Source organism: Rhamphochromis sp. 'chilingali', assembly GCF_963969265.1.
Source record: "Rhamphochromis sp. 'chilingali' genome assembly, chromosome: 16".
NCBI lineage: Eukaryota > Metazoa > Chordata > Actinopteri > Cichliformes > Cichlidae > Rhamphochromis > Rhamphochromis sp. 'chilingali'.
In genome coordinates this window covers 4,817,492-4,838,191 of record NC_137943.1, presented here as the reverse complement: position 1 = coordinate 4,838,191, position 20,700 = coordinate 4,817,492, and the positions used below count along the sequence as shown (strand labels likewise).

The window sequence follows — 20,700 nt, the reverse complement described above, 5'->3', positions numbered from 1 at the left end:
ATCCGTCATCCGTGTAGTTGGTATATTGTAATTTAAATTCTGTGGCTACACTTGATGTACACCAAATGGTCTCTGGGTTTGTTTGCTAACATCGGTTTATCATGCTAACAGTCTGATGACAAAATTTATATGACTGGGATCTGAGCTGACCTAGGGCAGCGATCCCCAACCTTTTTTGCGCCACGGACCGGTTTATGCCCAACAATATTTTCACAGACCGGCCTTTAAGGTGTCGCGAATAAATACAACAAAATAAAACTAGTACCGGTACCGAAAAAAGAAGATTTATTCATAACACACATGAAAAGACCCAGGAAAACCGAGTTAACAATAAAAACAATAACAATCTCTTCTGAAAAAGAACTATGAACCACAGTGAGTGTGTGTAAGATCTAATTAGTGTAGCACAGCCACAGAAACGAATGCTATTTCCTGTCTTTTATGTCTGACTGTTTGCACATTTATTTATTACAATGGAAATGGTTTAACAGTGAAGATTAAAGGATTTAGAGACTTTCCTGTGACCTTTCTATCCCCTTCAAAGTGCTCAGACACACCGACATCCTTCATGTATGAGCAGCAGATAAGCGAGTTAGTAACACAATATAATGGATTCAATGCTAATGATCAGATTTTATTTTTATGTCAGCGTTTGTGTCACTGACAACATGCTGACAACAAGCTCTGCAGGTTTATTTTGAAAGGTCAAAGTAAGCGACTATGAGTCACAAACACACACACACACACACACGCACGCACACAGATATTCCTTTGGGGCAAACCGCAGAGAGCTTTATAAACTAACAGAAGAATTTTAAAGGGAATTCTGTATCAAACTGGGAGCTGGTGACAAGACTTGAATGTTGGGGTAATATGTTCAGTAAATGTAGTAAATGTCAGAACTCTGACTGTTGCATTCTGAACAAACTGAAGTCGTCCTACTGAATGCTCAACAACAAATACAGAAAATAAAAAATCAGAGACATGTAATTACTTCATAAATATCAGCATATATTTAATTTGAAACCTGTTTTTCTTTTTGTGACGCTTTTTGTGAGTGCTTAGCTGGTCACTATAATGCATCTTTTACTGCAAGGATCTTAAAGTTAAAACAGGCTGAATTCAAGTATGTAAGTTAGTAGCAAGATCAGACATATCTGCTCTGAGGACATCGGAGAATGCAGGGCGGGCTGAGGTCTTATTGGGATTACCTCTACAAACGTTGGTCATGTTTAATATTAAACACATAATATGCCCATTTGATTTAAATGGCCATAAACTAAAAACATTAGTTTGTTTTGTTAGAATTCCTGAGCTTCACTTTTTACAGTGCAGTCTTAACTGTTACGTTTCCTCTTCATAAAGATCTGTGCAGCACATGCAACGACTAACTCATCTCACTCACTCGGTTTGATTCAACAAATTCAACAAAGAGTTTTGACCTTTGGCGCACACACACACACACACACACACACACACACACACACACACACACACACACACACACACACACACACACACACACACACACACACACAAACCAAGACTACACAAGTCTGTAATGATTTCACCATGTAGCAGGATATCCTACCACCATTATATAAACACTCCAAGAAGGTGCAGAGGTCTCCTCTTACTTCCCTACCCTTCCTCACCCCTCTGTATCCCACTCTCCTCATTCACTCTCTCCACATATCCCTTACCTCCTGAACCCAGACCTTTTGGGGGAGGTGGCAGCACGGCAGCAGTAGCTGTCTGGTACCTTTGTTTCTTCATTTTGGTTACACAAGGTGATGTTTTACTTTAGTCCAAATGGGTGAGGAAATTCCAACATCTCTTGACACCACTTTACTGTTTCCTTTACAGCTTCGATTGTCATGCAGTAAATAGTTTTTATAAAACTTAAACCCTGTAACGTAATGTAATAAGACCTCTACACCATCAGTGTGTTTTTTTTCCTGAACAACCTGAATAAATTGCATGATACATTTTCAAGCAATAAATTACAGAAAAAAGATACAAATTAAAAGTCACATGTACAAATTAAGATTTAATTTCTTTCAACGAATTGTCAAAAGGTTCATCAACAGCTCAGTTAAAACAATTAAAATTTTCTGGAAATTATTTTATGGTTCAGGTTTTTCAGGGTTTGGGAGTTTTCTCCCGGTCACCAAGTAGTGACTGGTGGTCACAAAAACAGTAAGATCTCAGCTTATATGATGGGATCTCTAACGAGGTTATGTTCTTGGTCACTAGAGTCTTTTTGTTTTTTGTTTTTTTATAAAACTTGATGTTCATTCAGTAATTAATAATTAAGAAATCAGTTCACAATCAGAATAAAACAGGCATTAACCTCCTAAGACCTGAACTCTTCCACTGCATGCATTTTTAATTTCTCTTTGATATTCGGGCATATTGGGACCCGATGAATGTAAAAACAAAGAATTACCAGATTTTTTTATTATTTTTTTTACCTTATTTTTGTTTTTAAGAAAAATAAGAGCCACATATGAGGATATTTGTTTAAAATTGTTCATAGAACAGTAGCAGTATAATGTCCTTGTAAGTGGATATCAGGCCCTTGTAGAGCAAAATTTAACCCAAAATGTGATGTCCACATATGTGGATGCCAGGTCCCAGGAGGTTAAACAGATGTTAGTTAAAAACAGTTACGAGATTGGAGGTGCAGTGTTTTATATAATAAGATGAAATGTGATTTAGGAAGCCTAGCTTGCGTAGGAGCCACTGATTCTCGATTTGAGTTGGATGTTGACATGAACTGTGATTTATAAACCGTGCCGGATGAATCTAAGTTGCAGATAAAGTAAAGCTAGCGTTAGCAAGCTTGCAGTTATTTTTATAGGCATATGCTTGCACGAACTAAAAGGTGAAAATGAAACAAAATTGGTTCACATTAATAGCGATGTTGGTCTCAAAGCTACTGTAATTGTATTTATGAGGACTATTTTTAATGCTTTTTGGTTAGAGCATCTCATTGGTTGCTGTAATAGCTGTGTAACTAACGAAACTTAAATGTACATTAAAGTGAAAGGAATTCTGCCTGCAACAATATATGTGCCAAGCCATCAAATCATTATTTTCTCACCTAAACAGAATGGCAATGGCAGTTTTATTTATTAGCACATTTGCTTACATGCAAACTCAATGTGCTTTTCACAGAAGATAAAAACATTAAAACCAGTCTAGATTTAAATTACTTTAAGGCACAGTTTGCATATTCTTCGGCAAAGGGCTGAGATGTAAATTCCACACATTTGTGGGCAGTGAATGGTTCTTTCAAATTTCAGGTCTTAGTGTAGTTCTTGGTGTGTAGGATCACAGACTTGTTGCATGCTTAGATCTAACAGTGTAATGTTAGGAGATGGTTTGTATTGGCCACCAGTGTGAATAAATTACTAAGTGGTCCCATTCCTTGAAGAGAATCATCTTCCACTCTGCCAGACAGAGAGGGCCTCACACACTTCCTTTGTGTGAGTGTGTGTCCCTCTTGGCTTAACACCTAGAGGCAGAGACAGGATATTGATGTCAGTTTCATTTTTTAAAGATTGACAGTCTGTTTCTTTTCTCTTTCTTATGTGTTTGTGACAGCTGGTGTGATTTTTAGCATTTGATTTTGGAAATAACAGCGCTAACATTCTGTCTTAAAGAGTGGAAAAACTGTAAATACAAGTGCAAATAATATGTTTAATGCAGTGGTTCCCAAACTTTTTTTGCTAGGCCCCCTTTGTTTTACAAGAAAAATGTTCCCCCCCGTCCCCCGTGCACGCACGCATGCGCACAAACACATCCTCCAACCACACACACCCCTATTTTGCTCCATTGCGGTTTATTTCACACCTCAAACATTTAGTAAACAATTAAGGAAATAATTATAATAATGGAGTGGATTGATATAGCGCTTTTCAAGGCACCCAAAGCACTTTACAATGCCACTATTCATTCACTCTCGCATTCACACACTGGTGGAGGCAGCTACGGTTGTAGCCACAGCTGCCCTGGGGCAGACTGACAGAAGCGAGGCTGCCATATCGCGCCATCGGCCCCTCTGGCCAACACCAGTAGGCGGTAGGGTAAAGTGTCTTGCCCAGGGACACAACGACCAGGACAGAGAGTCCGGGGATCGAACCAGCAACCTTCTGGTTACAGAACCAACCCCCTGAGCCACGGTCGAAATACAAGAAATCTGCAATAAATTACAGGTAGTAAGAAAATAAACTACTAACTCTTTTATGCTACGTCCGCACCTATACGGGTAGTTTTGAAAACGCAGCTGTTTCGTCCACATGTAAACGGCGTTTCGAATCACAGAAAACTGAGATTTTCTAAAACTCCTTTTTTGCGTTTACGTGTGGACGAGGAATACAGAGTTCGTCACGCAACATCAAAGGTATGTGCCTTTTTTCACGTCAGGCTGTGCGCCACGTTATTGTTTACATGAGATGAATAGCAGAATGGCAGATAGAGACAAAATACTGTTAATCTGACTGTCTGCAGGTTTTACACACTTACATATAAACACACACAGTTACTGTCCCTCCATTTAGAAAGGCAGAGGCGTCACGGTGTAATTATTTTACATGTAGTTGTTTTTTTCCTGTGTAATAATATTCAAAATTGCTATCAATGCATTTTTCCAAAAATGCCTCTCTGTGCAAAATGGGTTTAAAAACATAAACAACTGTGGGATCCTGTTTGTCCGTGATTTGAACTGAGGGAACAAATCGTGGCAGGATCAGCCTGATGTTATTTGTATCCCACTGTAACTTTAAATGGTAAATGGCCTGTATTTATATAGCGCTTTACATATCCAGTCATCCACCCATTCACACACACATTCACACACTGGTGACTTTACTGTATAAAGAGCAAACATCTCCAAAATGTCAGGAGTAGTTAGTCATTACAACAAGTGTTTGTGAACTAAAAATCAAGAATGTGGGATCCTGTTTGTCCGTGATTTGAAGAGCCCAGCGCTGCTCCCGACGAAGGGAAAACCAACCCTGCAGGGAGACCTACCTCGGCACTTGTGCAGGTGAAACCAAAGGGCAGATATGCTTCACCATGTTTTCTAGTCTTTGGCTTAGTATGAAGATGGTTTGGAAACATATTCAGCAATGCTTCATCTCCTGCTTTGCGTTTGTGTGGGCGCCCCGTGCTAGCAGTGTCTAAGCATTTTGGGTTTTTTCCCCCCCTTTTCATACCGCACCCCCCCTGCAATGGCTCTGGGGAAGGTCTGTGTTTAATGTAACAGTAAAATGTTCTGGTCTTCCTGGACCTGGAAAAGGCATTCGATCTGGTCCCTCACAAGCTGATTTGGCGATCGCTACAAACCCATGGTGCCCCACAAGCTTATGTGAAACGGACTCAACTGCTCTATTGCAACGTTACAAGCGTGGTCCCATGATCGCCAGCCTTCCCGATCACCGTCAGCATCCACCAGGCCTCGGCCCTCTCACCCCTATTGCTCATCTTCTGTATGGACACTGCGATGGCCGACTTGCAATCACCACACCCATGGAGCCTCCTGTATGCAGATGACGTCAGCCTATCGGAAACAGAAGACCACCCAGCCCTGCAAATTCGAACACAAGTGTGGAAAGATCGGCTCTCCGAAAACGGCATGCACCTGAACATCAAGAAGACTGAATACCTCGAATGCGGCCCCCAGACTGACGGCACTATCACCATCAAGGGCGAGCCACTGATGATAACGCCGTTGCAAAAACAGGCCAACGATTAGACCGGAGGCAGCAACAGGCCACGAGGAAGACCAAAAAAGCGCTGGATGGACCAAATCAAAGACGATATGAAGGCTGCGAACGTCATACCGGAAGATGCTCTGGATAGGAAGAAGTGGAGGAATGTGTGCAAAATAGCAGACCCTGCATCCAGCAGGACATGAACCGCTAGGAAAGAAGAAAAAGAAGAATATAACAGTAAAATGTACAGTAGGAGGCTTGGCATTGGCAAATGCAGGGACCTCTGTATCTCCAGAACCGCTGTATCTCTTTTAGCATGTGGCATGTGCACTAATGCACAGCCATTTTGTCATGACTCCCACTCTGCTCTTTAGATCAGAAGTTGGTCATATGATGAGACAGTTGTCTAAAGAAAGACTGAGTTATATGTGTTTAAGAGTGCAACATAAAGGGACACCACAGGGATAATTGCTCTTTGACCCCTTGAAGTCGACTCTTATTATCATTGTGAAACAGAATTCATCAAGCAAAGCATTGTTCATCCACTAATAATATAAATAACATGAAGTGTGTTTAGGACAGGGGTATCAAACATAAGGTCTGGAGGCCAGATTTGGCCTGGCAAAGACTCCAATCTGGCCCACTGCATGACATTGGTAAATGTGAAGGGAACTGTATTTTCACATATTTTACACATTTTCTCACCATGGCCATTCACAATACACCAAAGTAATTAAATGATAGATTTCTGTAATTTTCAACTTTACTTCTTACAATTTAAACCCCAAACGTCATTCTGACAGCATCTGCCAGCCTCAAGGACTGCTGCACACTGGCTGTACAAGCACTGACAGCAGCCCATTCACTTATTTTCATTACTGACACTGGATTGCCCAATCAGACCAACCCCTCCGCTACCTTCACTGTGCGCTCACGGAGCTTGTAGAATAAATTTAGTGTAGATCAAGTGGTGAAAAGGTGGAGCTGAAAATCTGAAAATAGATGCAGCAGAATGTGTCAAATTAACCAACATGTTAACTGCTGCACTGTGAGCAGTAGTACCAGCAACAACTAGTAACAACTAGTAACCAGGCCTCTCAGTCACAGGAGGCTGTTGCTGCTAGCACAAGCTAGCAGTGAGGAAGAAACAGGGGAAGATAAAATTCATGTGGTAAGAAAATTCAAGAGATTCAAGGATTCAGGCAAAATGAAAGGCTACTTTGTAGCTTTTAATTGTCGGAACAACTAACTAACCGAACAACAGTATCAATATGAAACATATGACTGTGACTTGATCCACTACGACTTGATCGCGATGCTACTGCTGTCGTGAAGCAACAGCATCATTAATCAGGGTGGTCTGAGGGATTGAGGTCACAGTTTTACATTTCACTCTCGTGGCCTTGTTGAAAAACAATGGATAGTTTGACAAGAAAGCAAAAATGTGTGACTGTTTAAATAAATGTTACCATTTATCTGAACTGAGAATATCTAGCCCAGAAGAACAGATGAAACCTCTTGCCGTGGCTTTGCTGTAAGCACTGCTAGTACATTTTGTCTGCTTCTCTTTATCTTCAGCATCTCCACTAACTCTCCATCTCTGAGAGCACCCAGCCATAACATGGAGACGTCCCACATGAAAAGTATGTTTTTGTGTGGTTGCTAGAGTGTGCGTGTACACACAGAATGCTTATTGCACAGACAGCCGTACCACACACACACATAAAATTACACACGTGACCCCTATTTACCTTTCAAATGTAGCAGTTTGACTTCTGAGCCTGCAGATTGACTTTATCATCACCAGAACAGGATGGCAGGTCAACAAATGCAACAGAAATCTGGGGAAAAAATAACAACAAAAACCAAAAAGATGAGGTAAGCAGGTAACTGTCTCTTATTTAATAATACTAATAATAATAAATAGATTAGGGGCTGATCCCAGCTGCTACTGTGAGGTCAAACTACAGAAACAACAGCAACCCCTACCTGCTATGTTCTTTGATCCAGCATCCTGTGAAAGAACAGCAGACTGCCACATACGTAACCTGAAGATTTTTTTAAATATATAATTTAGTTGTGCATGTAAGAAACTATCTTGTTGTACATGAACTCCCTTATATTAGCATTCATCTATAATACCTAGTTTTATTTTAACCACTTTGGTGGCTTGGATAAAATCCTTTTTACAAAAAGTTACAGTTAGTGAAATTAAACGACCACCACAAAACAGCACTGAAGTATTAATTGTACAGGAAATGATTTTGGTTTTTTTGGGGTTTTTTGTTGTCTTGTTTAAGTTTGTTATAGGTAATCAGGTTTACATGGATGCCCTTCCTGACTATCTGACTACCTGAATATCAAAGTCTATAAGTAAACCTTATTACCGGGTCCTTAGTCTGACCTTTCCACATTTTTGAACATTGAGAAACTATTAATAAAAATTAAATGAAAAATTACATTGCCAGTTTGGACAATGTGATTCACTGAAGTGTTTTGCTATGATATGAAAATAAGAATTTTGCAGTTAGTTGTGGAAGAGTAGACTAGATTCATTTAGTTTGTGTGAGTTTTCTGGCCCACCAGACAATCCGGACTGTGTCACTGCCCAACCAGAACCTACTGGCCTATTGTTTGTATACCACCCAGCCAACTGACCGGACGTTTACCTCCATTACCTCGAGATGTTTACCTCCACAGTCGGACCAGAATAACCTGTCACTCAGCGCTTACTATTCACCCGTTTCCTCCAATAGCGTGACTCTGTCCTAAGAGGGGGGGGGGGGGGGGGGGGGGGACTGGATTAAAACAGGATAGAACGAGGAAAACAAGATGTGACAGAGAGGAGGGTTTCACAAAGGACAGGAAACACAAAGACATGTCAGAGAGAGCAGGATGGAGAGATGGAAGGATAGATAGAAAGAGGATGGCTGAGAGGGAAATAAGGGAGAAATGGTGAATGTGGGCTTAAGGAGGGAAATGTATGAGACAGAGGTAGAATATAAGAGAGGAGGAGGAAGGAAACTGGAAGGACAGATCAAGAAAAAAGAGGAAGAAGGTCCAGATGGTTTAATGAAGAAAGAAATAAAGAAAGGATAAAGGCAGCCAAAAATATTTTCCTACAGCTTTGAAGTCCACTTTTAGTTCCAAAGCAGTTTGTTGTGATTATGATATGATTCGATAAACAGCGGTGGCTTGCGGTGCGTGCCCCGGCAGATAAAGCGATGAAAGTTTTCTAAAACAGAAGTGACTCAGAGGTTATGGTTTTTAGCAGCGTTAGTCAGCAGACTGACAGACGCTGCTTTGATCAGCATCCAGGTCTGATGAAAAACGTCAGAATATTACACCCTTAAAAAACAGCTGGAAGTAAACAAATGTGTCATTATCTGAATATTTCTTTAGAAGAATTAAAAAGAAAATAATAATTTAAAGATTTGACTTTTGACTTTAGGATTTTGTAGGTGTATGTTTCATAGTAAGTATAAAAGTCAAGCAGGTTCACTGTAAGAAAAGAGAATTTATTTAAAATATAACCAACAAAAGACAAACGAAAAACATTGTCTCAATGATCTTTTGTGACTGATACCCTGCTAGTGTCTTAGTAAGGTGCGTCTGTGTTCTTTCTCTTTGATTCTTACTGATTTTTCTCATTGTTGATAATAGTGATGGATGTAACTGATTTTGGGGGTTTCTTTCATCATCTTTACGACTGAAGTACAATTGGGTTGTAAGGATAAATAAACAATTATTTCTGCATGATCTGGTCTCACTATAAATTTGAAAACATGGGAGATCACTGTCCAAGACAATGTTCCAAAAATCAGACATTCGGTGAGCCCGAGTGCTCTACCGATGGGGGCGACTATCATCCCAGGAGAGAACAGTTCCATAAAGATAGGAATGCTTCATCACAGAGGTCACTGAGACCTGACAGCAAAACACCCTGCACAGTGTTCTTTTCCTTTATTCTGTCACACTGCAGAACCATCTGATCTGCAACACTGGAGTGGCCCCCAGAGTGGCCACAAATATCAAAAAAATAAAACACTTAAAATGAACTTATTACACCAATTTTCATCTCTATATTTTTTATTCTCGGACTCTACTACAGTAGTTGTGCGTGATGCCATCTTTTTTCTTATACTGTGCTTTGGTGCAGGTGTTCAGTTCATTCTCTTTAGCTCCTATTCCTGTATGATTATTTCATTTCACAAACTTTCTCCTCGTGGCTGGCCCTCACAAACAGAAGGTGTGGACAGTGTTGGAATTTTATTGGAATTCCACATGAAGGACCAAAACAAAGTGGTGCACACGTGAGAAGTGGAACGAAAATCATACATGATTCCAAACATTTTTTTACAAATAAATAACTACAAAGTGGGGTGTGCGTAATTATTCAGCCCCCTGAGTCAATACTTTGTAGAACCACCTTTTGCTGCAATTCCAGCTGCCAGTCTTTTAGGGTCTGTCTCTACCAGCTTTGCACAGCTAGAGACTGAAATCTTTGGTCATTCTTCTTTGCTAAACAGCTCCAGCTTAGTCAGATTAGATGGACAGCGTTTGTGAACAGCAGTTTTCAGATCTTGACACAGATTCTGGATTGGATTTAGATCTGTCTTTGACTGGGCCATTCTAACACATGGATATGTTTTGTTTTAAACCGTTCCATTGTTGCCCTGGCTTTATGTTTAGGGTCGTTGTCCTGCTGGAAGGTGAACCTCCGCCCAAGTCTCAAGTCTTTTGCAGACTCCAAGAGGTTTTCTTCCAAGATTGCCCTGTATTTGGCTCCATCCATCTTCCCATCAACTCTGACCAGCTTCCCTGTCCCTGCTGAAGAGAAGCACCCCCAGAGCATGATGCTGCCACCACCATATTTGACAGTGGGGATGGTGTGTTCAGAGTCATGTGCAGTGTTAATTTTCCGCCACAGGGTGGGCCATTTATATGGATACACCGTAATAACATGGGAATGGTTGGTGATATTAAAGTCCTGTTTGTGGCACATTATTATATGTGAGGGGGCAAACTCCTCAAGATGGGTGGTGACCATGGTGACCATTTAGAAGTCGGCCATCTTGGATACAACTTTTGTTTTTTCAATAGGAAGAGGGCCATGTGACACAAACTTATTGGTAATGTCACAAGAAAAACAATGGTGTGCTTTGTTTCAACGTAACTTTATTCTTTCATGAGTTATTTACAAGTTTCTCTTTGTTCACAGCCATTGACATGTCGAAGAGGTTAACACGTGAGGTGTGGATTGAAATTGTGTTGATATCTGGTGAACGCAGTAACCGGGTCACTGCAGCAGATTTCAATGCAAGACACCCTACGAGACCACCCATCTCCCATGCTACAGTTAGCAAACTGCTTGCTAAGTTTCGTGAAACTGGTTCACTGTTGGATTTGCCAAAATGTGGACGCAAGAAAACTGTCACTAATAAAGAAACATCAGTGGCTGTCCTAGCTTCATTCAGCAAGAGCCCACAGCGCAGCACTCGCTGCATGTCACTGGAGAGTGGCATTAGTCGAACATCCCTTCGGTGGATATTAGCTACTCACAAATGGCATCCTTACAAACTCCAGCTACTGCAGCATCTCAATGAGGATGACCCAGATCGGCGCACAGAATTTGCAGAATTGGCAAAATAAAAATTAGAACAGGACCCTCAGTTCATGCAGAAGATTTTGTTCAGTGATGAGGCAAACGTTTATGTGAATGGTAAAGTTAACAAACAAAACCACCGCTATTGGTCTGACACTAACCCACATTGGATGGATCCCTCCAAGACTGTTGGAACAACAAAAGTGATGGTTTGGTGTGGTATATGGGGTACAACGATAGTGGGTCCATTCGTCATCAATGGAAACCTCAAGGCCACTGGATATTTGAAATTGCTACATGATGATGTGTTTCCCTCTTTATGCACTGAAGCCGGCACGTTCCCTGAGTTTTTCCAGCAAGATGGTGCACCACCACATTATGGGTGCCAGGTCCGAGCATTCCTAGATGAACAGTTTCCTGGAAAGTGGATTTGTCGTCATGGGCCAGTTGAATGGCCCCCAAGGTCTCCCGATCTGACCCCTAAGAATTTTAACTTTGGGGTCATCTGAAGGCAATTGTCTATGGTGTGAAGATACGAGATGTGCAGCACCTGAAACTACGGATACTGGATGCCTGTGCTGGCATTTCTCCTGCGGTGTTGCTATCAGTGTGTGAAGAGTGGGGGAAGAGGGTTGCATTGACAATCCAACACAATGGGCAGCACATTGAACACATTTTATAAGTGGTCAGAAACTTGTAAATAACTCATGAAAGAATAAAGTTACGTTGAAACCAGGCACACCATTGTTTTTCTTGTGACATTACCAATAAGTTTGATGTGTCACATGGCCCTCTTCCTATTGAAAAAACAAAAGTTGTATCCAAGATGGCCGACTTCTAAATGGCCACCATGGTCACCACCCATCTTGAGGATTTTGTCCCCTCACATATACTAATGTGCCACAAACAGGACTTTAATATCACCAACCATTCCCATTTTATTACGGTGTATCCATATAAATGGCCCATACTGGCCCACCCAGTATATACTGTGTGTGTGTGTGTGTATATATATATATATATATATATATATATACATCAGAAACTCAATGGGGATGTGGCGTACAACACTAGAGGCCAACTCCAAGCCCATAGCACAAGTCACCATCAAGTGCGGGATCTACCAAGGAGATGCTCTGTCCCCACTGCTGTTCTGCATAGGCCTGAACCCCCTCAGTGAGATCATTAACAAGACTGGCTACGGATACTGGCTACGGATACCGACTACGGAACGGAGCAGTTGTCAGCCACCTCCTGTACATGGATGACATCAAGCTGTATGCCAAGAGTGAACGAGACATCGATTCACTGATCCACACTAACAGGCTATACAGCAATGACATTGGAATGTCGTTCGGACTGGAGAAGTGTAGTCGGATGGTAACAAAGAGAGGGAAGGTAGTCAGAACTGAGGGGAATGAACTACCAGAAGGCAACATTGCAGACGTAGAGGACAGTTACAAGTACTTGGGGATCCAGCAGGCGAATGGGAACCATGAAGAGGCCGCTAAAAAAGCTGCAACCACCAAGTACCTGCAGAGGGTCAGGCAAGTCCTGAGGAGTCAGCTGAATGGTAAGAACAAGATCCGGACCATAAACACCTACGCCCTACCCGTGATCAGGTACCCTCCTGGGGTAATAGTCTGGCCAAAGGAGGAGATAGAAGCCACTGACATAAAGACAAGAAAGCTCCTTGCCATGCATGGAGGGTTTCACCCCAAGTCCAGCACCCTGAGGCTGTACGCTAAGCGGAAGGAAGGGGGCCGGGGACTGGTGAGTGTCAGCACCACAGTCCAGGATGAGACAACGAACATCCAAGAATACATTGGGAAGATGGCCCCAACTGACCGAGTGCTCAGTGAATACCTCAGGCAGCAGAAACCCAAGAAAGAGGAGGGAAACGAGGAACCATCATGGAAGGACAGGCCCCTGCACGGTATGTACCACCGGCAGATAGAGGAGGTGGCTGATATCCAGAAATCCTACCAGTGGCTGGACAAAGCTGGACTGAAAGACAGCACAGAGGCACTAATCATGGCAGCACAAGAACAAGCTCTGAGTACAAGATCCATAGAGGCTGGGGTCTATCACACCAGGCAAGACCCCAGGTGCAGGCTGTGTAAAGATGCCCCAGAGACAATCCAGCACATAACAGCAGGGTGCAAGATGCTAGCAGGCAAGGCATACATGGAACGCCATAACCAAGTGGCCGGCATAGTGTACAGGAACATCTGTGCCGAGTATAACCTGGAAGTCCCAAGGTCAAAATGGGAGATGCCCCCAAGGGTGGTGGAGAATGACCGAGCTAAGATCCTGTGGGACTTCCAGATACAGACGGACAAAATGGTGGTGGCTAACCAACCGGACATAGTGGTGGTAGACAAACAGAAGAAGACGGCCGTAGTGATCGATGTAGCGGTTCCGAATGACAGCAATATCAGGAAGAAGGAACACGAGAAGCTGGAGAAATACCAGGGGCTCAGAGAAGAGCTCGAGAGGATGTGGAGGGTGAAGGTAACGGTGGTCCCCGTGGTAATCGGAGCACTAGGTGCGGTGACTCCCAAGCTAGGCGAGTGGCTCCAGCAGATCCCGGGAACAACATCGGAGATCTCTGTCCAGAAGAGCGCAGTCCTGGGAACAGCTAAGATACTGCGCAGGACCCTCAAGCTCCCAGGCCTCTGGTAGAGGACCCGAGCTTGAAGGATAAACCGCCCGCAGGGGCGTGCTGGGTGTTTTTTTTTTTTTATATATATATGTATATACCATTTCGTTTTGCATTGGAGCCTTTGCAGATGTATTAAATAAAGTGTGAGTGATAATAAGAAGTGCCTGTTTTAGATCCTCCAACATAGCTTGATAGGAATCCAACATTCTGTCCAACATACGCACACACAGCAGGGTGTTTTACTTCACAGCAACATATCTGTGTGTGCCAGTGGAGGGATACAGAAATGGGATGAAAATGTTCTGTCAGCACCAGCAATAGGCTTTCAGTGAGTTTGGAGTTTGTTTGTTCGCTGTGTCAGCCAATCAGCTGACAGACAGAGCTTTGAAGCTGAGGTTTCAGCTCTCAGCATCAGAGTGAGGCCTCAAGACAGACTTGGAAAGAGAGCTGAGAAAACTTGTGCTGCTTTGCGTTTTACTTGAAGTAAAGACTGTTTTGTCTAATATTGGCTTGAAAAGGACACCCTGTGACCACAGGTACACTGTAAACTCAACAAATACAGCAAGATTCTGGTTTTAGTTCAAGGTAACAGCAATAACTTTTAAAGTGGGTAAACTGTGGAACAAAACGGTGACAGGAGTAGTACAGTGTTAAAATGTACTGTAATAATATTAATCATATGAATTATTATCATTAATATTATTATTATTATAGTAAGATATGCAAATGAGATTTCAATATTATTAATATGCTAACCACGCATGAAAATCTTTTTTATTCAGAGGTGTACAAGTAGAAAATAATAGTCACTGTGCAATAGCAATGTGAATAAATGTACTGTTATACTGGTCAGGACCTGTAATAAAAATCTGAAAAATAATGGATAAAGTGTGGTGTTTAAACTTTAAGGACCTATATGAACCCTTTAGCTCAATAAAATGCATCCAGATGTTTGCACTAGTTTGCCATTTAGTCCTTGAACTTATCAGTAAATGCGGTGCATATCTTGCTGTCGCCACACACCATGCATGTTCACGGTGCTGCATGCAGAAATGTTCAGCATATGCAGGTGATGATGGTAGTGCAGGCTACCATCATCAGGTAAAAAGCAGGGAACAGCAGACAGAGACACAGTGGCACAGAAATAGTAAAAGAAAGGAAGGGGGAAGACAGACCACAGGAGAAGACAAGGATACAAAACGCAGTGGAGCAGGAAGGAGAAAAAAAACTATTAACCATGAAGGACCTTTAAACACCTTAATAAATAATATAGACTGTTGGAATTACTAAACAAACAAACAAACCCTTTGTCAAATATAAGAAGCAGTTTGCACCCAAAAGGCTCACAAACACAGCAAACATTTTAGTAAATCTTTTACTGGAAATCTAACATCACAGTAAGAGCCGAACACTGAAACTCCAGCTTCACAAAACAGATGGTTGATGGCCAGAGTGAGCTGTGAGGTTATTTTAGAAAAAGCACAACTGGTAGCTTATCTTGTGCAGTACAAAACTCATTGTATTACAGTCCAGTGACATGCATCTGAGGTTAACAGGTGATTCTAAATGGTTGTCTGTCTCTGCGTGTCACAGACTGACACACTGTGTACCCTGCCTCACAACTGCTGGGTGACACTCCAGTCTTCATTCCTAAAAACAACAGACAACTTTTTACAGTTGTCTGTTGTCTGAAACGTTTTACATATTTTTTATGTGTTTTTTAATACAAAACATTTATTTAATGCCTATATATAATCCATCAAAAATATGATGATGGACATGCTTCAGTTTAACCTTACACTTCATAAAGATGTAGACTGCTGTGTCTAAAGTGGCAAAAAATAAAATAAAATAAAATAAAATAAAAATAAAAATGCAGCTCTATCATATAAAAAGACTTTGGGGCAAAAATACTTTTTTTTTTTTTTTTTTTTACACACACAAAGCCTGGTAAAACTTTACTAATGCAGTAGTGTAGTAATGCAGAACTTCTTTCAGTTCTTAACCTTTTAACCAAATGCATAAATAAATCTGGGGGATCAGGAGGAGACAGTTCAGCTAGAAATTTTATATTTTCTTCCATTTGTTCTTTATTCTGATCTGTGCTTTTTAATTAAATATTGGATAATTTTTCTTCTTCTGACTTCAGAGAAAGGCATTGAAACGTGCTGTTTACATTGCAGACATCTGACAAATGACAGTGGAAAACCAACCACAGATGTGATGTTTGTCATTGAGCAACACCCCAAAATATTCATACCTGCTGGTTTAATCTTCAGGAATAACAAGAATTTTATAGGGTTATTTAAAATCTGACGAAGCAGGTAGTACTCATAGTGTAGTGGTTTAAACTCAACAAGCATAAAATCCCTGGTTTGCTTCCAGAAGGAGATACAAATCTCTAACCCTAACCCCATTAGGAAGTGTCAAAATCTGCCAAATAAATTTGCTGAGTTAGCCACCACAGTGATCCCAACACAGTGAATAAGGGAGCAGCCAAAAGAAACTTTAAAAAGCACAGTAACTATTTGCTGCTGCAGAAAATGCAGTGATGAGGGTAGTGCTCTAAAGTAAAGCGAATCAACGAGTATGTGAAAATTCTTCTTAAGTACATTTTGAATAACAAGCTAACGTTACTTTGTTTCTGCTATTCGTTTTTGCTTTTGGCCAGAACCATGTTTACCACTATGTAGCATCCTGTTATCTATACAGCAGTCAAAATAAGTTTAAAAAGACAGCACAGTCACAAAATTGCAAGTAAGACAACACAACTTTTGTGAATCACTCCTGTTAGCGCTATTTGGGGATTGCTCTCACTTGCCATTTTGCCCTGTTTAGGAAATCTGGCCCATTGTGCGGATGGCAGCATGTATTTACCTTTCAGCGCTGATGATAAAATATTACACATTATTTTCAGCCTATAGTACCACTTATCCTTCTGGCCTTTTGTTGTCCCTGTCCCAACTTTTGAGATATGTTGCTGCCATCAAATTCAAAATTTGTAATAACATGTTTCAGTTTAAACACTTCTATGTAGTATTGTATATAAAATATGGTTTTATGAAATTTGCAAGTCATTGCATTGTTTTTTTTTTTAACATTTTACACACTGCCCATTTTCACAGGTTGTCGGTGTGTCGTTACAGAGGGATACTATAAAAACAAAGAATTCAGGTCTTTTTAACCTCCCCAGATGCATTACAGCATTCTCCATTTCAATATGTGAGTGCCGACATCAAAGAGACTGTTGTTCGTTTCCACTGCAATACAGCCACTGAAAATCAGAGGCGACGACTGACTGCACTAATCTCAGTAGAGCACTAGCACGTTAGCTAGCCTCTGAGGAGAGCACACTGTTTCCTTTGGAGCAGAATGGGGAGCTTTGAAAACTCCACAGGCTGAAACAGAGGTTCAGTGAGCTTGATGTGAATGACGGGTAAGCAAAACATCTCAGCTAAACTGAAGCCAAGAGAACACATGCAGACTCACGCTTGTAACACAGCAGGAGACAAAGTTAACCTCTTAATTCAGTCCGTTGCATTGTTTTCATCTCCTTTTTGCCACCTGAGAACTTTAGACTGGTAATTATCAATTTTATCAACATCTCTGTACAGTGTTCAGCACAACATCACTCCCTTTCAGCTAAAGATAGTGTACTGAACTGGAATACAGCAGCATAATGAATTGTATGCATCCATCCTCTTCCACTTATCCAGTTCTCATTTGCAGAGTGTGGGGGGCTAGAGCCTATCCCAGCTGACATAGGTTGAAAGGCGGGGTACCCCCTGGACAGGTTGCCACAGAGATTTATAAAATTTTTATCTTGTTAATTTTAATAACAAACAAAACTATAGAAAGACTTGATGAGAATAAGAAATTCTTCCATTGTTACATTAGTCTTTAAAATATTTTCGGTCTCACAATTGAGAACAAGATGCAACACAAACCTTACAACCACATCAATATTCAGGCCAGTCTTCTTCCTCCCTAGCAGTTCATATCCCGCGATGCAGGGTCCGCTGTTTTGCATGCCTTCCTCCACTTCTTCCTATCCAGGGCATCTTCTGGTGTAACATTCGCAGCCTTCATATCATCTTTGATTCGGTCCATCCAGCACTTTTTTGGTCTTCCTCATGGCCTGTTGCCACCCAGATCTAATTGCTGGGCTGTCTTTGCGATGGAGTTCTTATCACTACGGGCAACATGGCCGTACCATCGGAGCCTCGCCTCCCGCATCTTGTCTGTGATCGGTGTCACTCCCCATCGTTTCCTGACATCTTCGTTCCTTGCTCAGTCTAGTCGTGTGAGACCCAGAGGCCACCTCAGCATCTTCATCTCCATGGTGTGCAGGGCTTGTTCGTGCTTGGTCGTCGCTGGCCAGCACTCTGACCCGTAGAGTGCCACTGGGCGCACATCGACTTATAAACTTTTGCCTTAAGATAGATTGGCATTCTCTTGTCACATAAGACTCCACTGACCTGACGCCACTTCATCCACGCTGCGTTGACTCGGAGTCTGGCGTCTGGTCGAGTTTCGTAGTGATGGTACTGTTGGTCTGGGGGCCCAATTCAAGGTACTCAGTCTTCTTGATGTTCAGGCACATGCCGTTTTTGGAGAGCCGATCTTTCCACGCTTCTGTTTGGGTTTGCAGGGCTATCAACATTCAGACCAGTACTCCCTAGAATGTACTTAGAGCCCTTGCACATGCAATCTGTATACAGAAAAACACCTGCATCGTGGTTGGCTCAGTCAGATATACTCGCGATCCTTACAACATGATCACATACACTACCACCCAAATGTTTTGGGACCTTTTTTTCCTCTTATCACTAAAGTGATAAAAAATGAGTGTTAGAATTGTCAATTCAATTTTATTTATACAGCGCCAAATCACAACAGCAGTCACCTCAAGGTGCTTTATATTGTAAGGTAGACCCTACAATAATATATACAGAGAAAAAGCCAACAATCATATGACCCCCTATGAGCAGCACTTTGGCGACAGTGGGAAGGAAAAACTCCTTTTAACAGGAAGAAATCTCCGGCAGAACCAGGTTCAGGGAGGGGCGGGCCAATCCTAAATCCCCTTAATGATTAATTTGTCTGTGTACGTCCCTTTTGAGCATCGATTAATTGTGTTCTGTTACCAAATTTGTCCTGATAAAGGACTGAAGGATCATTAGAAAATATTTTTCTGCCTTAGTGTCTGCCTTAGTGTCTTGAGAATTAGTTTAAAGGCAAAAGAAAAAAGAAAAGATGAACTTGTCCTAAACTCATGTGAATATTCTTGTACATTGCAGCTCTTTCTTGTGGGAAATTGCAAAACCAAAAAATTAACAACAAACAGACCAATAAACAAACAGACACACAGGACAAGTAGCTCAGGCTTTTAGAGAAACAGATGCCTTGTAGCTCCTCCACAGGCGGCTGCGGTATCCATACCATCAGACTGTGCTAGTCTTTGAAGTGAAGTGATGCAAGAAAGCAGCTCATCATGCTTGTGTCAATGTTACTTTACTTTACCCATGTCTAAGTTCTAATGCATTTCCTACAATGTTCTCCTTACACAATTTAACTTTTTACAGATACTGTAATTTAAACCTCCAATCTCATACATTTCCATTTTTGAAAGGGAATACATGAAGGAGGAAGAAAATAGCAAAATGATGAACGAGAGGAGGGGCATTCATTCATTCACACATTTATGCACACGGGTGTATTTGATCCTCTGAAATACAAGAAATACAACAAGGACCTAGCTCAGGACCGCAGTGAGACTCTCTTTACTGTATCAGTTAATGACAATCCCAATAAAATGAAACTTAATGAAATGCCTCTAGACCAGAAATGGCTCCCCGAGGCCCAGGAATCATCATCATTTCTCTGCATGATGTCATTTCCCTCTGTCAGAATACACCTCTACCCAGCCCCAAGCTGTGTCGCCCGGCAGAATACAACTCATCTGTCACTAGATAATGAGGCCCAGATGTGGTACTCCTCTGGTTACCCCGGCTGCTACCAACTTATCCTTGTCAGAGCAATACAGTACCCAGAATCGTGCTGTTTATTGTACTTGTCCCAGTGTCCTGGAGATTTTTTGGAGCTGAAATAAAATAAGAGAAGGTAATGATGTAGAGATGGACGAACATTATTTGCTTATAGACTATACGGCTGGCTGTCACTTACATTAGCTGGCAGTAGGGCTGGGCCATATCATACCGTTCACGGTAATAATGTTGGGCAACGATAGAAAAATGAAATATTGTGATAGAATATGGGTAAAACGCACATGCGCAGTGCCTTTGTTTTCATACGCACACAGCGGAAAAAGCATGGCGGCGAAAGCAGATCGTTGAATGAAGCGGATGGACCAGAATCGTTTGTAAAAATGCTGCAACTTCAGTGGTGTGGAACTGGTGTAGCTTTCATCCGTCAGTTACACAACAAAGCACTATTTTTGGTAGCGCATGCTAGCGGGCCGTCGTTATTACCGTGTTTTTTGGAAAATACGGCACACTTAAAATCAATCCTTTGATTTTTCTGAAAATCGACAGTGCCCCTTATAATCCAATGGGCCTTATGTATGAACTCTGGTTGTGCTTACTGACCTCGAAACAATTTTATGTACACGGCGCTCAAAAATCTGTCAAATGTTTTAGTACGACTTTGCTAAGCTACGAACCCGCACCGCTTGATGGATTGTCGGAGCA

At 41.6% G+C, this 20,700-nt stretch overlaps 1 protein-coding gene across 4 annotated transcripts in view; it reads right to left on the bottom strand.

The window, feature by feature from the left end:
- Nucleotides 1–20,700, bottom strand: part of LOC308383782 (uncharacterized protein) — a 198,105-nt gene that overhangs the window by 157,527 nt on the left and 19,878 nt on the right. For 2 of the 4 annotated variants that reach the window (XM_080861897.1, XM_080861898.1), the window contains exons 3-4: nucleotides 7,710–7,768; nucleotides 7,472–7,561 (exon numbers count right to left, since the gene is read on the bottom strand). In XM_080861897.1, coding sequence (XP_080718023.1) covers nucleotides 7,472–7,561; nucleotides 7,710–7,768 — 149 coding nt within the window. The remainder of the gene's footprint in view (nucleotides 1–7,471; nucleotides 7,562–7,709; nucleotides 7,769–20,700) is intronic. The other 2 variants (XM_080861900.1, XM_080861899.1) reach the window with 1 other exon arrangement.